Here is a 21635-nt window from a genome sequence, read left to right on the forward strand (position 1 = left end):
TTACACTTGTTTTGTTTGTTTCTTTCTCGGGCCAATCTGTCTTTTGTCAGTTAAATTTGCAGGACCCAAAACACTAAGCCTAAGAGGGTAGAGGCAGACAGACGGTGGTGGCGCACACCTTTAATCCCACACAGGAGGCAGAGGCAGGCGAGTCTATGAGTTCAAGGCCAGCCTGGTCTTCAGAGCGAGTTCCAGGACAGTCAGGGTTACACAGAGAAATCATGTCTTGGGAAAAAAACGGAGTTGGGGAGGAGAGAGAGAGAGAGAGAGAGAGAGAGAGAGTAGACTGGAGAGATGGCTCAGCGGCTAGAGCTCTTGTTGCTATGGCAGAGGCCCTGGGTTCAATTTCCAGCACCCACATGGTGGCCACAACCATCCATAACTCCAGTTCCAGAGGCCCATAGACATACATGTGGTATACATTAGACAAAATGCTCATAAAAAATAAAAATAAGTAGAAAGAATGTAAAGGCAATTTTTTTTTCCCCTTTCAACTATATGAACAAAAAAATCCCCTTCTCAGAGAAGTTTCCATGACTGAGCCCAGGCTGGCCTCTAACTCAGAGATCTGCCCACCTCTGTCTCCTGAGTGCTGGGATTACAGGTGTGAGCCGCAATGTCCAGACCATGTTGGAGGCTCGAAAGATGGCTCAACAGGCACAGCACTTGTCACACCCTTTGGAAGACTTGAATTCAAATCCCCAGAATGCGTATAAAGCCAGAAGTGACAGCCCACACCTGTAACCCCAGTGTTCCTACACTGAGAGAGGAGGCAGATAGGAGAGTCTATGGAAACCCAAAATCGACCGGCCTGATGTGCACAGCAGCAAACAGACACTGTCTCCAACAAGGTCAAAGTATACATGAATGCCATGACATCAGTATACGCCCCCCTCCTTTTCATTTTGAGACAGGATCTTGCTAAGATCTGCAGGCTGGCATTGAATTTGTGAGCCTCTCGCCTCAGCCTCCGGAGGAGATGGGAATTCAAACCTCTGTACCACGAGGCTCTGCTGAAGGTTAATAAATGGCCCAGCTAGAAGCAGCCAGGATTGCCTGACCCTCAGGGTTCCTTACCTTTATCCAAGTCATTTCCTGTCTTCACAGGCTGCAAAGGGTTCATGCACAAGGAAGTGGGGAATATCAATATCAGGGGAACGTCCTTGGATCACAGGTATATACCACTCTGTCTTGCTTATTTATTTATTTACCTTTGGCAGGGTTGGTTTTTTTTAACTATTATTATTATTTTTATTATTATTATTATATCATTACTATTATGATTTTTTTTTTGAGACAAGATCTCACTAAGTATTTTTGCAGGCCTGAAAAGTCACTGTGTGCACACCGCTTTTCTCAGGTATGTGTCCTAGCAATGACTAAATATGTCTAACACATCTCCCTTCTCCCCTTTCCTTCTCCAAATGGTTCCACCCCCTTTTGCTTTGGCCTACACAATCAGTGGCTGGCTGTGTGTGTGCTTCCCAGTTTCAAGGATGGCCTGGGGGTGAAGGGAATGTGGATAGATAGGTCACACCGCCCAGTGTCCCATATGGTGCGTCAGCAGAGATCCTGGCCTGACGACCCAGTATGATTTGGATCAGCCTCTGCAGAAGTTGGAGTCAGACTGACCCAGCTTGAATCCTATCTCTACTGCTCCGGGGACCTCGGAAAGGTCGCTTTATCTCTCCCAGCTTTTGTTTCCTTGTCCGCGTTACCAAGACAATAATAGCTCAGCTCCCATCTCTCGGAGAGAAGTATTAAGAATTGAATGAGGGAAGCTCCTGATACTCAAATATAAGCGTTTCACAATCGCTTAGACCAGTTGATCTTCATGATGAGCCTGTGTGCTCGACACTATTTTGCCTACTTTATGGATGAAGAAATTGAGACACAGAGAGACTGACGTGCACGGAAGCAGAACCCTGGGTGCCTAGGGAGGTAGCCCAGTCAATAGAGTGCTTGTCTAGCAGGCAGTAAGCCCAGTGTTCAATCCCCTAAACCATACAAAACTTCCTGTGGTGGCACATACCTATAATTATATGAAACCCTGCTGTATACACTGAAACAAGCTGATCTTTAAGATAAATTATTAATTTTTTTTTTGTCTCGAGACAGGGTTTTGTGTAGCATGGTCTATCTTCAAACCCATTGTGCATCTGAGGATGAATTTGAACTTCTGACCCTTGTGCTTCCATCTCTGGAATGCTGGGATTCCAGGCAGGTGCCAGTGTGTCTGATGTTTGCTGTGGTGCTGAGGGTAAAATCCCAGGCTTCATATATACTAGATAAGAACTTGACCAACTGAGCTACATCTCAGCCCTAGATAAACTATTAAGTGAAAAAATGCAAGATTAAGAAGAGTATGGTGTAGTCGGTCTTTCTTGTCTTTCTTTGGACCACCAGCCCCCAAATAATGACACAGAAATATATTATTAATTATGAAAGCTTGGCCTTTAGCTTAGGCTTGTTCCCAACTAGCTCTTATAATTTAAATTAACCTATTTCTATTAATCTATGTTCTGCCACATGGTTTCTTCACTTCTCTTCCATTCTCTAAGTCTGATTCCCTCCCTGTCTCACTGGAGTCTCCTGTGTGTCTAGATTCTAACCGTGAGTTCCTCTCTTTCTCCAGAAGTCCTGCCGTTCTTTCCTGCCTAGCTATTGGCCATTCAGCTCTTTAGTAAACCAATCAGAAGGTGCCTTTACAGTGTATACAAAGATTATCCCACAACAGCATGCTTTTTTTAAGTAAGCGTGTGTGTGTGTGTGTGTGTGTGTGTGTGTGTGTGTGTGTCTGTCTGTCTGTCTGTCTGTCTGTCTGTGTGATGGCTCAGTGGGTAAAGGTGCTTGCTGCCAAGCCCGACACCCTCAGTTCCATTGAGAGGCACCACATGGTAGAAGGAGAGAATGACTCCTGTAAGTTGTCCTCTGACCTCCATACATGCAACTTAGTGCACGGGCACCCACCCAATGCACAACAAACAGATAGATAGATAGATAGATAGATAGATAGATAGATAGATAGATAGATAGATAGATAAATGTTTTAAAAATAATAATAATTCATGAGCAGGAGTTGATGTCCCTGTTGGACCTGAGCAGCTAGCTAGTCAGAATAACGAAAAGAAGAGAAGTGGAAATAACATCATGTGGCTTTCAAGGCGAGGTCATAACAAGACATTCAGCTATTTCTGGTTCTTTCCGGTGCTTGTTTTTTGTTTTGTTTTGTTTTGAGGCAGGGTTTCTCTGTGTAGCCGAGGCTGTCCTGGAACTCACTATGTAGAGCAGTCTGGCCTGTAACTCACAGAGATCTTCCTGCCTCTGCCTCCAGAGCACACACCCTCTGGTGCACTTCAAGGGGTGTGCCACCGCCCCCTGGCAACGGGGGGTGCTAGTTCATGTTGGCATGCGGTCTCTCAGACCCCAGGCAATGAGGAGTGGCCCTTGGAGGCCAAGATCATAGGCCACCTGACTGAGTGTGCTAAGTCAGAGATTCAGTCCCGTGAGATGTTGTTCAAAGGACTGCACTGCCAGCTGCCTGGGAGCCCACCACCACCAGGAGGCTAGGGAAGAACTGAACATCTGTTGGAGTTTTATGAGACAGGGTTTCACACATGGCAGTTTGTTCTCCTGCCTCAGCCTCTCACAGGCTGGGATTACAGGCACGAACCATTGAGTGCTAAGATAACAGGCAAAATGCTGTTATTGTTGTGTTTGCTTGTGTGTTTTACTGCAAGGGCTTACACTGTACCTCAGGATGGCCTGGTACTCTGTAGCCCAGGCTGGCTTGAGCTTTACAGAAGCCTTTCTGCTTCAGCCTCCTGATTATAAGTGTGAACCCCCATAGTCCGCTCCCACAGTGGTATCCTTAGCCATTAAATTTTGGGTGTGTTTGAATATTTATTAGAACATTTATATGTCTGTTTCCTTTTCAAAATTAAGAGTCTGTTTTTGTTTTGCGTTTTAGTTTTTCGAGACAGGGTTTCTCTGTGTAACAGCCAGCTGGGGCTACCCTGGAACTCAAGGACAACTTGGGTGCTAGGGATGGAATCAAGGTTGTCGGCTTGAACTTCTCCTCACTGAGCCATCCCTGAGGCTCTAGAGTTGTTTACTTGTTAAGAGTTTCTTACATACAGGGAATGGTGCTCAGTGTTTCGTGGGAAGTGTCCATTTGTTCTTCACCAGATTCTGATGAGAAATCGGGGTTTATAGGAGAATCTTTGCGGTCAAAGTTATACAGCTGTAAACCAGGCTTTTCCATTCAAGGTTGTCACTCATGGGTCCTGGCTCCAGTTTTCACTCATCTTTAGCTTTACCTGGGGGGGGGGGGGGCAGGGTGGGAAATTCAAAGCCTCTGGGGCCTCAGTGTGTAACAAAGAGAAAGCCAGACCAGGGTTGCTAGATCTTTGGAGCTTGTTTGTTTGCTTTTGAGTTTTTGAGACAGGGTTTCTTTGTGTATGTAGCCTTGGCTGTTCTGGAAGTAGCTCTGCATGAAGATCAGGCTGGCCTTGAACCATATAGATCTGCCCACCTCTGCCTCCTGAGTGCTGGGAATAAAGGCATGTGCCACCAACGCCCTGCTCTTCATTCTTTTTAATAATATATATATATATATATATATATATATATATATATATATATATATGTGGATGTTTTGCTTGTATGTATGTATATGTACTTCATGTGTGCCTGCTATCTTGAGATGTGAGCTACCATGTGGCTGGTGGAAAGAACCTGGGTCCCCTGCAAGAGCAGCAAGTATTCTTTTTTTTTAAATTATTTTTATTTTATGTGCATTGGTATTTTGCCTGCATGAATGTCTGTGTGAGGGTGTCAGATCTTGGAGTTACAGACAGTTTTGAGCTGCCATATGGGTGCTGGGAATTGAACCCAGGATCCTCTGGAAGAGCAGTCAGGGCTCTTGACCGATGAACCATCTCCAACCCAAAAAAATCATTTTTAAGTGCAATCTATTCCAGTTTAAACGTTGGGAATTACTTTTTTTTTAATTGTTCAGATCAAAAAAACAAAACCAAAACAGAAGACGAGGGCTGGACTAGAAAATCTCTGATGAGCCTGACTCAGGCATCTTGACTTTCAGCAGAACATTTCACAGAGGGAGACAACACAAATTCCTCTCCCTAGAGGCTGGGATGGAAAGAAAACCAGGCAAGTGGGAGCTAGGCGTGGAGACGCTCAGGCTCTCCTAGGCGATCCCTACCCGGAAGTGCTGGGGGCAGCCGAGGGTTAGGGAAGCCAGGCCACCAAGTCGGGGGTCTGACAAAGCAGAACCTGCAATAAATCACCTCCGCAGCCTGCCTTTTTTCCTGGGCTGTCAGCTTGCTCCCGGGAAGGGACAGGGTGGGGGGTGCGCTGCGGCTGGCAGAGCACCAGAAGAGACGAAATTTTAATTGCAATAAGAAACCAACAACTTCCACCTCTACCCCTAGCCCCTAGCCATTTTCCTTTTTCTCCTCCCTTCCTTCTTTTCCGATAAAAATCCTCCTCCCCTAGTGGGCCTTCCTCAGCTGAGAGGGATCCATTGAGACTTCAGGCCTGCAGTCCTTCTGGTCCTCCCCTGCCTCCCTCATAGTGTGGGTTCGATTCCCTCCAGAGCTCCAGGCCATTCTATCTTCAGCACGCATGGCTTATTCGGAGAGCCAGGCTGGCTGAGCGCAGCCGGATGATTGATGAGACAAGACACGAGGGCTGCCAGGCAAATGGCAGCTAGCCAGAGATAGGACTCTCACGAGATAGCCGAGCCACCCTGGAGAGAACCTACAGCTACCAGAATATGATGTTCCCTGGGTGGGTGCCGCCCGCCCTGGATATGCGCCCCTCCCTTCGCCCCACCCAAGCCTGGGCAGCTGCTGGTACTGGCAATGCTGGGCAGAACAGAAAACCACAAGGCCCTCTAAGTCCAGTACTTAATGCACAGTCCTCCTATAGTGTTTCCCTCCTTTCTGAATGCCAAAAGCAGACCCCCAGAAGATGCCACGGAGCTGCTTAGAGGGGGTCAGGTTGTTTATTACAGTGTGCTACTCAGTGCAGGTGTTTGTGATCTGTCCACTCATTCATCCCTGCGTGTGGTGTGAGAGCTCTCTCCAGAGCTCAGCTGCCAGCTGTAAGGCTCGTGTGGTGTTAGAGGGGCAGGCTGGTGTGAATACAGGCTCCAGGCCCTCCTGGCTGTGTGACCTTGGCCAGGTCACTATACCTACCTGAAGAGCCGTTTATCTCCACAGGCTTCTGTCAGAGGATGCAGGTAAATGGCTTGGAACAGAGCCTGGCTTGTGAAAGATCTATGCATGCTTTCATTCACCCAACAGCCCATAAGTGTGTGGTGTGTGTGTGTCGGGGGGGGGGGGGGGGGGGGCTGTGATGTGCCAGGCTCAGGGGCCACAGTCATGAACAAGTCAGAGGGGGTTCTTGGTCTTGAAGACTGAAGATAAACACATGACTGAATGAACAAACAGGGAAATGCAGGCAGAGGGAGGAGACTGGAGACGGGAGGTGGTGAACAATAACCAGGAGGCGCAGACCACCATGTGACCCAAGGAGTGAAGGGCAAGAGAGCTCCGGAGATAGATAGATAGACAGACCAGAACCCAGATAAGCCAGAGCAGGGCAGCTTGAAGGCAAGGATGAAGATGTTATTTTAAGCACAGTAGGAAGTGAGTGCGTTTTAGTTTTTGTTTTGCTTTTCAGCCCGCACAGTTGAAAAAAAAAAAAAAATGAGTTGCCAATATTTTAAGCAGGGGAGGGTAAAAAGGGGGAATTTGGAAGCAAGTGTCTAAGCAGCTACTGTGGTGGGGTAGGCGAGCGGAAAATGACTTCCCTTCCCTGCTAGTTACCTTGGCAGAGCTGATCATTAAGCTGACACCAGGCAGAGGAACAGGGGAAATGCTACATTTAATTACATACTCAGGTAACTGACAGCCTCTGGAACCACAGAAGGGGGCAGGGGTTTCCAGCCTCTGAAGGAGAGAGATGGCAAGAAGACAAGGGGATGTGTGAGGAATAAAGGCTGTATTCTCATACAGACAGGTCTTCCATGGAGGAGTCTCGGAGAGGCCCTGAGATGAGCAGGGACTAGGCTGTCTGGGCATGGTGGTGGAGCCAGGGATGGTGGTGGAGCCAGGGATGGTGGTACATGCCTGCCGCCCGCAAACTCAGGAGGGAGATGCTCCTGAGCTTGAGGCCTGTGGGTAAAGATGGTTGTCTAACACAGGGCTGATCCTGAACCCAGGGAGGAAATTCATGACAACTAAGTTCTGTTCAAAGGATCTTACTATGTGTAATATTTATATTAAACACACACATACACACGCCCTTCTTTTATTGAAATAGGATTTCATTATGTAGCACCAGCTGGTCTCAAATGTGTTATATTGATCAGGCTGGCCTCAAACTTGCAGCAATCCTCCTGTCTCTGCCTCTTAGGTTCTGGGATTCCATGTCTGCTACCACACCCAACTGTTCTGTATTCACTTTTTGTTGTTGTTTTATTTTTATGTTTATTATTTGTGGGGGTGGGTTCATGTGTGCCATAGCATACTTGTAAAGGTCAGGGGACAATTTGTAGGAGTTAGTTCTCGTGTGGGTCCTGGAGATTAAACTCCATAGTTCTGGCAACAAGCACCTTTACCTCTTGAGCTATTCCCATGACGCTTTGTTTTTAAAGATGGGGGTCTCATGTAGCCCAGACTGGCCTAAAACTGGATATGTAGCTAGAGATGACCTTGAACTTTGAACTTTGAATTCTCCTGCTGCCACCTCTTGAGTACTGAAATTCCAGGTCTGTGCCATCATGCTCAGCAGCAGTGGACTATTGACAATCAACACATGAAGGCCGTACCATCTTTAGGCAAGCGTGGCTAGTGTGGGATGCTCATAGAGAACCTCAGCATGCCCTGGTTGTCCCCCAGATGCCCTTAATTCAGAGGGTCCATGTATCAATATGATTTGGGAGTGGCATGTTCTGATTTCAGTGGTCTGGTAAGGTGGCATCCAAAGCAGATGATTTCACAGTGGCTTAAGAACAAGACAAGGCAGGTATTTTCCTGAGTTCTTGGGAGGAAGGAAATAAGAACCAGTGTAGCAGGAGTCTTAAAAGTTCTTATTAATAAAATCAAACCTGAGGCCAGTTATTGGGGTGAATGCTGGAAGATCAGAGAGACAGAACAGGCCACAGCTACCTCACCTTGCCAATTCCTCAGCTGATCCTGTTTCCTCAGACTGGAAGCCTCTGAGTCCTCATCCAGAATGAATCTCAGCTGAACTGCTTCTCAAAAGCCTGAAAACTTAACCTGCCAAAAGCTTCTAGTTTCTGGTCTTCACGCTTTATATATCTTTCTGCTTTTGCCATCACTCCCTGGGATTAAAGGCATGTGTCACCATGCCTGGCTGTTTCTAATGTGGCCTTGAACTCACAGAGATCTAAAGGGATTTCTGTCTCTGGAATGCTAGGATTAAAGGCATGAGTGCCACCATTTTCTAGCCTCTGTATCTAGTGGCTATCTGTTCTCTGACCCCAGATAAATGTATTAGGGTGCACAATATTTTGGGGAACACAATACCACCACAAATCAGGATGCCAGCCAGGCGGTGGTGGTGCACACCTTTAATCCCAGCACTCGGGAGGTAGAGGCAGGCAGATCTCTGTGAGTTCGAGGCCAGCCTGATCCACAAAGCGAGTTCCAGGAAAGGAACAAAACTACACAGAGAAACCCTGTCTCGAAAAAAAAAAAAAAAAAAAAGAATCAGGATGCCCAGGGTGATTTTCAGGTGAGCTGCTCTATAGCTGTAGCATCGTTCACCGTCACGGGTAGACTATATCGATAGGGTCAGGAGGCTGGGAAGGATAATCAGTACCTTGCTTTTTGCAGGAATGGAGGGCTCTGAGGTCGAGGATGTTGCTCAGCTGACATGCACAAAGCCCTAACATGGTCCTCAGTACCACAAAACCAGGCACTATGACATATGCCTGAAATCCCAGGTGCAGGTAAGAGAATTAGAAGCTCAAAGTCACTCTCAGCTACCTAGTGAGTTTGAGACTAGCCTGGTTCCGTGATATTCCATCTCAAAAAAGAAAGGAAGGAGGGCTGAATAGTTTAGAGAAAGATGTCTGTGTATAGAGAGAAATAAGAAGGCAATGATCATCCAAAAGGACTAAGGAGCTGTAGTTGGAAATAATGGGGGCTATGTGTGCTATGGGGTTGGGAGAAGCCATGGTTCCAGAAGAAGAACCTTCTCAGACCCTGCAGCCTCTTCTGCCCCTCCCACTCTCTGCTCCAGCCACACTGGTCTTTCTGGTTTTGTTTCTTTTTTTGAGACAGGTGAAGAGGTTTGAATAAGAATGACCCCCATAGGCTCATATATTTGAATGCTTAGTCACCGGGGAGTGGCACTATGTGAAAGGATTGTAAGGATCAGGGGGCGTGGCTTTTTGGAGTAGGTGTGGCCTTGTTGGAGGAAGTGTGTCTCTGGAGGTGGACTTTGAGGTTTCAAAAGCTCATGCCAGGCCTAGACCTTTTCTGTCTGTCTACGGATTGGGATGTAGCTCTCAGCTACCATTCTAGTGCCTTCCTGCATGTCACCATGTCCCCTGCCATGATGATACTGGACTAAACCTCTGAAACTGTAAGCAAGCCCCCAATTAAATGCTTTCTCTTTTAAGAGTTGCCTTGGTCATGTGTCTCTTCACAGCAACAGAACAATGACTAAGACACTGGTCACAGTATAGCCCTGGCTGTCCTGGAACTCACTATACAGACCAGGGTGACCTGGACTCACAGACTCCCTCCTGCCTCTGCCTCCAGAGTGCACCACCACACCCAGCTGGATGGTCCATTTTGAGCAGTCATTTCCTTCTGTTTTCTGGGTGCTTGCGTGCTTTTTGCTACCTCTTCATTAACGCCCATCTCACCTACCAACAAAGTCCCACTTCCGGTATCTCCTGTGATCACTCTGACGTAATTACCTCTTTTTTAAAGTTAAGTCGTCTAATTCACTGTCTCCTCTTATAAGAATCTGTAATCTTTTTTTTTTTTAAAAAAAAAAAAGGTAGACAGACTCCTAGAGAGGACTGGACTAGACTGGACTGTAGTGAGAAGTAAAACTGGAGGTTTGGCAAGGGGCTGGAGTCTGGGCTTTATCCCAGAGACGTGAGTGGTACGCCCGTATTAGCCATGGTGATATAGATGTCCATAGAAAGCTTGAGGTGTGAGGGGGAAGTGTGCACAGTGGGGTGTGTCCGGAGGCTGAGGATCCAGTAGGGAGAGGGTGAGTGCCTGGAGGCTAGTTCTGTGGAGCTTGAAAGAGGAGGAGACAAGGGCAATTGTTCAGATCCGGGACCTGGGCCAGCTGGAGGCTTGGTTTCTTACTGGGATGACAAGGCAAGGCCATGGAGGGGCTGAGAAGATAAGGGTGTGAGGAAGAGAAATCTGGGGAAAGAGAGAAAAATCTACTTCAAAGTGCAAAAAAAAAACCCCAAACCAAACCAAAACAAAATCAACAGGGCTGTTAAGGTGTCTCAGCAGATAAAGCCCTTGGTGTCATTACAGTTCAAACCTGAGAGCCAGTGGCAGAAGGAGAGGAGCCATTTCCTAAAAGCTGTTCTTTGGCTGGCTTCTGAGGAGGGCTGACAGGTTCAAAGCTTACAACTCCAAGCCCCAAGAACTGGATATATAACTCCTGGCTTTAGAAGCCAGAGATTTACACCCCTAGGTGGTCAGGTTGGAGGCTTTGATTCTCAGTGAGCCAGCACCCAGCTCCCAGCACCCAGCAGCTAGTCGATTCTGCCTGAGTTTCCTGCAACATCTTGTGGCAGCAGCGGCCAGTGGCAGCTAGTGTTAGAGTGTGTAACCTCCAGGTGTCAAAACCTTGAAGGCTTGGCTGTTTCCTGAAACTCTTCCAGAATCTGAGGTAGAGTCCTTCACTTTCGCCTCTCTGTCATATTCTTCCTTCTCGGTGCTGATACTGCTACCCCTTCATCTCTGCCTGCCCTCCCCATGCTAGCTGCTCTGTGGAATTCTTCAGCCACCTTCTTGATTCTTCTTTTTGTCCCAATGTTATTTCCTGTTGGTGTCTGCTCTACGCGTGATCACAATGTGGAGCCAAAGAAAGACTATTCAGGAAAAGCCTTTTTGATGGGCACCAGGGGGAGGCCTAGGGCAGTGAGCTGAAGATAATAGGCATGGTGATGCATACCTGTAATCACACCACTTGCAAGGAGGAGGCTGGAGAGTTAGGGGTTAAAGATAGCCTGGGCTACATGAGACCTTTTCTCAAAACAGAAAAACAAGAACAAAGAAAAGTGAGGTGTGTAGACCGGTTATATAGAAAGAAGGGGTGTGTAGGTGCACTGTGGTATGGATGATGTGATATGCAAATGAAGAATTGTATTTGCACCAACCACAGCATGATTTACAGTTCCACCAATCAGAGGACCTGCATAGGGACCAATAATAAGTCTTAAAATGTCAATCTCCGATATTTTAAAAATTTTATTTATATTATTGTTATTATTATTATTTGTGTGTGTGTGTGAACTCAGGTCCTTAGGGCTTGTTTCACAAGCATTTTTGCCCACTGAGCCATCTCACTGCCCCCTGATTTTATAAATATGTATATAATGTACATAACATTTATATATATATATAATTTATATAAAGTCTTATATATTTATATATATTTGTAGCTTGAGTTTTCCTGCCTGGCCCACAGTCAGGATAAATCTCTGCCACCCGCCAGTCCCACAACCGTTCAGACCCGACCAAGTAAACACAGAGACTTATATTGGTTACAAACTGTATGGCTGTGGCAGGCTTCTTGCTAACTGTTCTTACAGCTTAAATTAATCCATTTCCATTAATCTATACCTTGCCACATGGCTCATGGCTTACCGGCATCTTCACATGCAGCTTGTCATCATGGCGGCTGGCAGTGTCTCTCCCACCCAGCTTCCTGTTCTCTCAATTCTCCTCTCTGTTAGTCCCACCTATACTTCCTGCCTGGCCACTGACCAATCAGTGATTATTCATTGACCAATCAGCAACACATTTGACAAACAGACCATCCCACAGCATATATTCATAGATATATAACTAAATAATATGTGTATATATACATACACATAAATATATATTTGAGATAGGTCTCATGTAGCCCAGGCTGTCCTGGAACTCAAAATATAACCAAGGATCACCTTGAAGTTTGATCCTCCTACCTCCACTCTGCAATACTGAATATTGGGATTACTGGTGTGAACTGCATTCATTCTGGGTTCATACATCACTTGGATTCAAACCCAGGGCTTCATGAATGCTAGGTGAGAACTCTATCTATCGAGGCACATCGCCAGCTTGAATCCTGATTGGAGAAGCGTTGGCTTCTTGCCGAGGCACTGAGGAGATGCTTCTCCTCCCATCTTGAGACCCAAAGGTCAAAGGTTACCTAAAGGTCTCCAGGCTTGTCTTGCCTGGAGGGCCTACGTAGCTGTCTGGGGTGGGTGTGACTAGAGCAGTGCCCTCTGGAGCAGGGGAGGCACTCTGTTGCAGTGGTCCCCGAAGCTAGCAGGTACTCAGAGAGAGCAACTGGAAAGTGACCAACACAGCCAAACTGCCAGTCCAGCCTCCTGCCAGCAAGAAGCTTCTTGACCGACAGTTGCTCACTCTGGGCTTAGTTAGGGTTTCTATTTCATGATAAAACACTGGCCAAACACAACTTGGGGAGGAAAGGGTTTACGTCATCTGACGCTTCCAGTTGAGGGAAGACAGAGCAGGAATTCAGTCAAGTAGGACTAGAACCTGGAGGCAAGAACTGAAGCAGAGGCCATGGAGGAGCGCTGCTTTGCTTCCTGGATGGCTTGTTCAGATGCTTTCTTTTTTTTTTTTTTTTTTTTTTTGGTTTTTCGAGACAGGGTTTCTCTGTGTAGATTTGCGCCTTTCCTGGATCTCGCTCTGTAGACCAGGCTGGCCTCGAACTCACAAAGATCTGCCTGGCTCTGCCTCCCAAGTGCTGGGATTAAAGGATTAAAGGTGTGCGCCACCACCGCCCGGCTCAGATGCTTTCTTATGCACTCCAGAGTCACTTGCCCAGGGGTGGCACCACCCACAATGAGTGGGCCCTCTCACATCAATCACTAATGTATGAAAACATCCCATTGACTTCCCTGCAGTCCAATCTATGGAGGCAGTGTCCCAACTGGGATTTCCTTTTCTTGGATAACTCTAAATTGTGTCAAGTTAACAAAATACTAGCCTACACAGCTATCATTCAAAGGCCCAAACAACTTGCTTCCAGAGGCATGGCTCATTCACAGAAAAGAACAAAATCCTATGATGTTTGGGATAAGGACTTACAGGTAACATTCTCAACCGCATTTGATGGTGCTTCACACATATCCCAGGGAGCTGGGTAGAAGGGGGTCCCTCTGATGTGTCTCCCACATCTATTCTGTGCTCATCTAGCTGTCATAAGGAAAAGAAAAAACATAGTCAAGAGAGGGCGGTAAACAAGAGGCGAGGCTGCATTGGGAGCACAAGGAAGCTGGTGGCTGGTAATGGGGAAAGCCTTGACCTTTAAGGGGCAAAAAAGGAGTTTAAGGTCTGGAGCTTCCCTGGAGGCTGTGGGACACTTGGTTCTGAGCACGCATTAGAAGCACCAGAGACATTTTAATCACAGATCTGGAGGGCACCATCTTTGTCCCCCTTTTAAGACAATGAAATAAAGTGCTTCCCTTGGGCTCGCACAAAGGAAGTGACATTGTATAGCATACTTTCTTTTGGGCCACCCACCAACTCCCAAATCACGACATGGAGACTTGTTATTAGTTATGAATGCTCCGCCTTATCTTAGCTCTTGTTTTAATCTGTTTCTCCTTATCTACGTTTTGCCTCAGGGCTTTTTACCTTTCTTTCATTCTGCGTGTCTTACTTTCCTGTTTTCCTCCATGTCTGGCTCGCTGGTGGCTGCCTGGCTTCTGGCCCCAGCATCTTCCCTTTTTCCCTCCTCATTCTCTCTTCTCATTCTCTGAGCCTAGATTTCTCCTTCTATTTATTCTCCCTGCCTACCAGCCCTGCCTATCCCTCTACTGCCTAGCTATTGGCCAGTTCAGCTTTCTTCTAGACCAACCAGGTGCCTTAGGCAGGCAATGTGAGATAGCAAGACATCTTTACATAATTAAACAAATGCAGCATAAACAAATGTAACACACCTTTGCATAGTTAAAGTAACATTCCGCAGCTTAAACAAATGTAACATATCTTTACATAGTTAAAGTAATATTCCACATCAACATTGAGCTTCCCAGATGGGGAACCAGTAGTACAATGGTCCAGAGGTAGGAAATTCTTTTTTCCTTTGACAACACCTGGGGAGTGAGGGGACTGATGTGTTGGGGTTCAGAGCAGGAAGCGGAGATGAGAATGCAAGCAGAGGGAGGGGAGGATCTATGAGATCCAGAGGACACCCTTGAAGGATGGTTTGAGAAGGTGGAGCCAGGATGCAGACAGATCTAGCTGGAAATGCTGAGTCACGTGGGAACCTCGAGGGGACCAGTTCCCAGCCACTCTCTTAAAAACAGTTCTGGTTTTGTTTTGTTTTATTCTGAAACAATGTTTTACTGAGTAGTCTGCAATTCAGTATGTAGACCAAGCTGGTTTTGCTCATCCTATCTCTGACTCCTTGAGATTTGGGATCACAAACAAGAGAGCCCGCACTTGGCTTTTCCAACTTTTTCCATTATCTCCCCAGGCTCCAGAGAGGCAGCCTCCAGAATTCCTCCAGGGTAGCACTCTCCATTCACTCCACAAGGAAACAGTCAGTATGCTGCTGGATCCCAGCAGGTGGGAAGCCAGGATGGAGATGAGGAAAACAGCCACTGAGTGTCCAGGGCTGCCCTCCATCCGTTTCTCTGCTTTTCTTTATCTACCCAAAGCAGATCAGATGTTGCTTCAGAGCCCTGGGAAGCAGAGTGTGTCTTTTGTGCTTTGAAAGTGGGGGGGGGGGGGGGGGGGGGGAGTGTGGGGAGAATCTTTGTAAATCCCTGAGCCCAGGTAACAATCTGACTGCAGAAACCAAGGGTTTAGCTCCAGAGTCAACGTGGGTGCTGTGCCAAGAACCGAAGCATGAAAGACAGCGAGGCCGATTTTACAGGCACCTCCCCTTTCTCATGGAGAAATCACAGCTGAACAAAAAGAGGCCGCTGGGCTCCAAGGCACAGTTGGACTGCACGTTATGACTCCCTAGGTCTCCCAGTTTATGTGTCTCCCCAGCTAAGAGAGAGACAGCTTCCAGAACTTGCTGTTCACCACCTTCTGTGTGGCCCCTGGGATGCTGCAGCCTTAGCTGTTCTTATTTAAAGGGAGGGGACTGAACTGCGCTTGATTTTCTGAAGGTCCCTCCTAGTGGAAGCTACCCATGGTGTCTTTCTTGGTCTGCTTCAGTGACTTCCCTCCTCTAGAGTCTCCCGGGGACCCTGGGTCTCCTCAGACAACATTCTTCCCATGGTGGGCAGGTATGGTTTCAGGCAGAGGTCCTGGTTAGGTCTCAAACTCGGGACAAATGGTTAATTGAGGTGTCCATTAGCATATCAACTCGGACCTGGCTGCCAGGTTCTCTCTACATCTCTCAGTCTCTACCTGTTACAGGATATGACTGGCATATCCCACCCCCTACCCTAAACTTCTCCAGTCCAGGAGCTGGGCTGCCCTTCCCTATAGAATCCAGCCATTTTGGTTACTTGGCCTTTTCATTTATTCTTCCCTTTCCCGGTCCCTTGGATTGACTGTCTCCTCCCCGTCCTCCTCACATGGTCCAGCTCAGTCTGGTCATGTCCGCTCCGGACTCTCCCAGATGCCCCTGCCTCTGGCTATGCCCTTTCTTTTATCTACAGTAAACTTTCTCCTCCACCATACTAGGAGCAGTCACATCCTTTCTTTTATCTACAGTAAACTTTCTCCTCCACCATACTAGGAGCAGTCACATCCTTCCTTTTATCTACAGTAAACTTTCTCCTCCACCATACTAGGAGCAGTCACATCCTTCCTTTTATCTACAGTAAACTTTCTCCTCCACCATACTAGGAGCAGTCACATCCTTTCTTTTATCTACAGTAAACTTTCTCCTCCACCATACTAGGAGCAGTCACATCCTTCCTTTTATCTACAGTAAACTTTCTCCTCCACCATACTAGGAGCAGTCACATCCTTTCTTTTATCTACAGTAAACTTTCTCCTCCACCATACTAGGAGCAGTCACATCCTTCCTTTTATCTACAGTAAACTTTCTCCTCCACCATACTAGGAGCAGTCACATCCTTCCTTTTATCTACAGTAAACTTTCTCCTCCACCATACGAGGAGCAGTCACATCCTTCCTTTTATCTACAGTAAACTTTCTCCTCCACCATACTAGGAGCAGTCACATCCTTCCTTTTATCTACAGTAAACTTTCTCCTCCACCATACGAGGAGCAGTCACATCCTTCCTTTTATCTACAGTAAACTTTCTCCTCCACCATACTAGGAGCAGTCACATCCTTCCTTTTATCTACAGTAAACTTTCTCCTCCACCATACTAGGAGCAGTCACATCCTTCCTTTTATCTACAGTAAACTTTCTCCTCCACCATACTAGGAGCAGTCACATCCTTCCTTTTATCTACAGTAAACTTTCTCCTCCACCATACTAGGAGCAGTCACATCCTTCCTTTTATCTACAGTAAACTTTCTCCTCCACCATACTAGGAGCAGTCACATCCTTCCTTTTATCTACAGTAAACTTTCTCCTCCACCATACTAGGAGCAGTCACATCCTTCCTTTTATCTACAGTAAACTTTCTCCTCCACCATACTAGGAGCAGTCACATCCTTCCTTTTATCTACAGTAAACTTTCTCCTCCACCATACTAGGAGCAGTCACATCCTTCCTTTTATCTACAGTAAACTTTCTCCTCCACCATACTAGGAGCAGTCACATCCTTCCTTTTATCTACAGTAAACTTTCTCCTCCACCATACTAGGAGCAGTCACATCCTTCCTTTTATCTACAGTAAACTTTCTCCTCCACCATACTAGGAGCAGTCACATCCTTCCTTTTATCTACAGTAAACTTTCTCCTCCACCATACTAGGAGCAGTCACATCCTTCCTTTTATCTACAGTAAACTTTCTCCTCCACCATACTAGGAGCAGTCACATCCTTCCTTTTATCTACAGTAAACTTTCTCCTCCACCATACTAGGAGCAGTCACATCCTTCCTTTTATCTACAGTAAACTTTCTCCTCCACCATACTAGGAGCAGTCACGTCCTTCCTTTTATCTACAGTAAACTTTCTCCTCCACCATACTAGGAGCAGTCACGTCCTTCCTTTTATCTACAGTAAACTTTCTCCTCCACCATACTAGGAGCAGTCACATCCTTCCTTTTATCTACAGTAAACTTTCTCCTCCACCATACGAGGAGCAGTCACATCCTTCCTTTTATCTACAGTAAACTTTCTCCTCCACCATACTAGGAGCAGTCACATCCTTCCTTTTATCTACAGTAAACTTTCTCCTCCACCATACGAGGAGCAGTCACATCCTTCCTTTTATCTACAGTAAACTTTCTCCTCCACCATACTAGGAGCAGTCACATCCTTCCTTTTATCTACAGTAAACTTTCTCCTCCACCATACTAGGAGCAGTCACATCCTTCCTTTTATCTACAGTAAACTTTCTCCTCCACCATACTAGGAGCAGTCACATCCTTCCTTTTATCTACAGTAAACTTTCTCCTCCACCATACTAGGAGCAGTCACATCCTTCCTTTTATCTACAGTAAACTTTCTCCTCCACCATACTAGGAGCAGTCACATCCTTCCTTTTATCTACAGTAAACTTTCTCCTCCACCATACTAGGAGCAGTCACATCCTTCCTTTTATCTACAGTAAACTTTCTCCTCCACCATACTAGGAGCAGTCACATCCTTCCTTTTATCTACAGTAAACTTTCTCCTCCACCATACTAGGAGCAGTCACATCCTTCCTTTTATCTACAGTAAACTTTCTCCTCCACCATACTAGGAGCAGTCACATCCTTCCTTTTATCTACAGTAAACTTTCTCCTCCACCATACTAGGAGCAGTCACATCCTTCCTTTTATCTACAGTAAACTTTCTCCTCCACCATACTAGGAGCAGTCACATCCTTCCTTTTATCTACAGTAAACTTTCTCCTCCACCATACTAGGAGCAGTCACATCCTTCCTTTTATCTACAGTAAACTTTCTCCTCCACCATACTAGGAGCAGTCACATCCTTCCTTTTATCTACAGTAAACTTTCTCCTCCACCATACTAGGAGCAGTCACATCCTTCCTTTTTTATTTCTTTTTCATTCAGTTATCATTCATCCTTTCACTCTCAGGGGCTGGAGAAGAAATGTTTTGAGCTTTTCTTGTTCAAGGCCTCTTCATGATGACTCAGCTCTGCCATTATAACAAAAGCAATGCCATCTGATTTCTAAAATGCTCAAATGTCACAAAATTTTACTTAAAAAACAAAAAGACAAGAAATTTTACTTTTGTTTTAATTTTTATTTTTCCATCCATCTAAAACCTTAAAAACTACTTCTAGCTACCAGGTTGTATTAAAACAGGAGCCTGGCTTTGTGCTGTGGACTGCTGGGCTGGTCTCTCAGCCTTCCTGGAACTGGTTATCTACAAGATTCTAACAACTAGCTAGCTGACAACTAGGTGATGGTGGCACCTGCCTGTCATCCCAGCACCTAGGGGACCCAGCACCCACGGGACCCAGCACCAAGGAAGATCAGGAGTTCAAAGTCATCTTCCGCTCCTTAGGGAATTTGAGGCCAGCCTGGGTATCTGAGACTCTGTCACATAAATAAACAACAAAAACAATGTAAAAACATCTTCCAAAGATGCTGATATCCCACACGTATAATGGGAGGGATGAAGTCTGACAACAGGTGGGTTGGGTACACAATGCTGTTTTGTTACTGGTTGTTGCTGGTGTACACACAATGTTGTTTTGTTGCTGGTTGTTGCTGGTGTACACACAATGCTGTTTTGTTGCTGGTTGTTGCTGGTGTACACACAATGCTGTTTTGTTGCTGGTTGTTGCTGGTGTACACACAATGCTATTTTGTTGCTGGTTGTTGTTGCTGTACACACAATGCTATTTTGTTGCAGACTCTTGCTCTGTATATCCTCAGCAGAACATGGCAACTTGGGGGATAGCATGGTGACTTTTTCTTTTCCTTTTGTTTTTTCTGTGTTGCTTTTTCAAGATAGGGTCTTGCTGTGCAGTCTAGGCTGACCCTGACCTGGGGGCAGTCCACCTGCCTCAGCCTTCGGAGTGCTGGGGTTGCAGACAGGCGCTACCACGCCAGGTTTGCCCCATTTCTCAAGTACGTGTGCTGAGACAGCCACTTGAGCTAGTTCCTAGCATGTACTCCCTCGGCCATCTTGGATAAATAAGATAAACAATGTGTAGTCCCAGCCGGGCAGTGGTGGCACATGACTTTAGTCCCAGCACTCAGGAGACAGAGCCAGGCAGGTCTCTGTGAGTTCGAGGCCGGCCTGGTCAACAGAGTGAGATCCAGGACAGGCACCAAAACTACACAGAGAAACTCTGTCTTAACCTCAAAAAACCCTCAAAAAAAAGTGTAGTCCTATTTTATAGGGAACAAGCTGAGATCAGAACTAAGTGTTTTTATTTGTTGATGTTTTCCCTTTTGAAATAGTGTTCTTACCCACTGAGATCTCTCTCCAACACCCCTATCCATCCCCACCCCCAACACACCTTTTGCAGTGCTGGGGATGGAGCCCAAGACCTCATTATTCTAAGCAAGTTCTCTGACAAGTATTTTGGTATTTCATTCCAAGGTATTCTGATTTTTTTTCTTCTTTCTTTTCTTTTCTTTTTCTTTTTCATCTTTAGTTTTTTTGAGAGAGGGTTTCTCTATGTAGCCCTGGCTGTCCTGGAACTCACTCTGTAGACCAGGCTGGCCTCAAACTCACAGAGATCCACTTGACTCTGCCTCCCAAGTGCTGGGATTAAAGGCGTGCGCCACCACCGTCTGGCCCATTACTATATTAACCATGCATAACAATGGTTTCATCTTGACATTTTCATATGCACATGATGCATTTGGATCGTATCCCCTCATTCCTTTATCTCCGTTTCTCCTTCTTCCCTACATGCTTCCTATCTTCTTCCCGATTGTCCCCCTTCCGTTTTCCTGTCTTTTTAAATTTTTATTTATTTATTTATTTTTTTTTGTGACCAATAGTTCCACTAGGGTTGTTTACAGGACCCCAAGTAACAGTTTGTTTATAGCTTTAAAAAACATGTATTCATGTATTTGTGTATGTATATCCGTGCTCCGGAGTGCATGCCACAAGTATGTGGAAGTCAGAGGATGGAGTCAGCTCCCTCCCTCCTCCTTGTGGGTCCCTGGGATCGAACCCAGGTCATCGGGCTTGAAAATAGGTACCTTTGCTCCATTGCGCCGGCGTTGGTTTTTCTTTTATTCTTTTTCTAATTTTTAAAATTTTATGTGTATGGATGCTTACATTTATACCTATGAACCACATGCTTACCTGGTGCCTGTGGAGGCCAGAAGAAGAAGGCACCTGACCTTCTGGAGCTACAGTTACAGCCAGTGGTCAACGGCCATGCATATGATGATGGGGACTGAACCTGGATCCTCTGGAAGAGCAACCAGTGCTCTTCACCATGGAGCCTGCTCTCCAGCTCTGGTTTGTTCCGGCTTTTGTTTTGAGATAGGGTCTTAGTATGTAGTCTAGACTTTGAACTCACTGTGTAGGCTAACACGCTGGTTAATGTTTCATCGCCTTGACGCAAAGGAGAGTCATCTGAGAAGAGGAGACCTCAACTAAGAAAATACCTTCCGTCAGATTAGCCTGTAATCAAGCCAGGGTTTTTTTCTTGATTAATGTTTGATATGGGAGGACTAACACACTGTGGGTGGTACCACCTGTGGGCCAGTGGTTCTGGGTTGTGTAAAAAAAAAAAAAAGCCAGCAGGCAGTGTTCCTCTGTGGGTTCTGCTTCAGTTCCTGCCTCCAGGCTCTTCTCTGGAGTCCCTGCCCTGACTTTCCTTCTAGGGAGACTGGAAGCTGTGAGATGAAACAGGGCCCTCTCCCAGGAGCCACGTTTGGTCAGTGTTTTATCACAATAACAGAGGGCAAACTAGGGTACCCATCCCCAGAACCGAGGTTATAGACATGCACCACTGAGTCCAGCTTTTCCTAACTGATTTGAAATCAAACCCCAGAATGTGCCTTGGGACACTGTGACACCGACACCTGGCCTCTCACTGGTCCGATCCCCCTGCTCTCATTTCTTTCGCTCAGCCTCCACGGTGTCATTTCTGTCTCTCTAATTCCCCAGGGAGCCAGATCCCCTCTCCTCACTTTGGACCTGTCATCCTCTCCACAGGTCTTCATATGGATGATAGACACCTTCCCAGCCAGGTTTTCCTGGCCACACCTACCTGCCCTCCTAGCCCACATCCCGTTTTGCCGTGTTCCCAGCAGTCACCCCTATCTCTAGAATTGTCCTGCACACACTATTTCTCTTCCAGTCCCCAGCAGTTCCCCCAGGGAT

The 21635-nt window shown here is 46.3% G+C and overlaps 1 protein-coding gene across 1 annotated transcript in view; it reads left to right on the top strand.

Annotated features, from left to right (window-relative positions):
• The first annotated feature begins 6114 nt into the window (after positions 1-6114).
• Positions 6115-21635, top strand: part of Fabp6 (fatty acid binding protein 6) — a 39822-nt gene continuing 24301 nt past the window's right edge. The window contains exon 1 of the mRNA XM_052757768.1: positions 6115-6265. Coding sequence (XP_052613728.1) covers positions 6260-6265 — 6 coding nt within the window. The 5' untranslated portion in view covers positions 6115-6259. The remainder of the gene's footprint in view (positions 6266-21635) is intronic.

The sequence above is a fragment of the Peromyscus californicus genome, unplaced genomic scaffold (genome assembly GCF_007827085.1).
Source record: "Peromyscus californicus insignis strain IS unplaced genomic scaffold, ASM782708v3 Scaffold_3__1_contigs__length_106647218, whole genome shotgun sequence".
In the NCBI taxonomy this organism is placed as follows: Eukaryota; Metazoa; Chordata; class Mammalia; order Rodentia; family Cricetidae; genus Peromyscus; species Peromyscus californicus.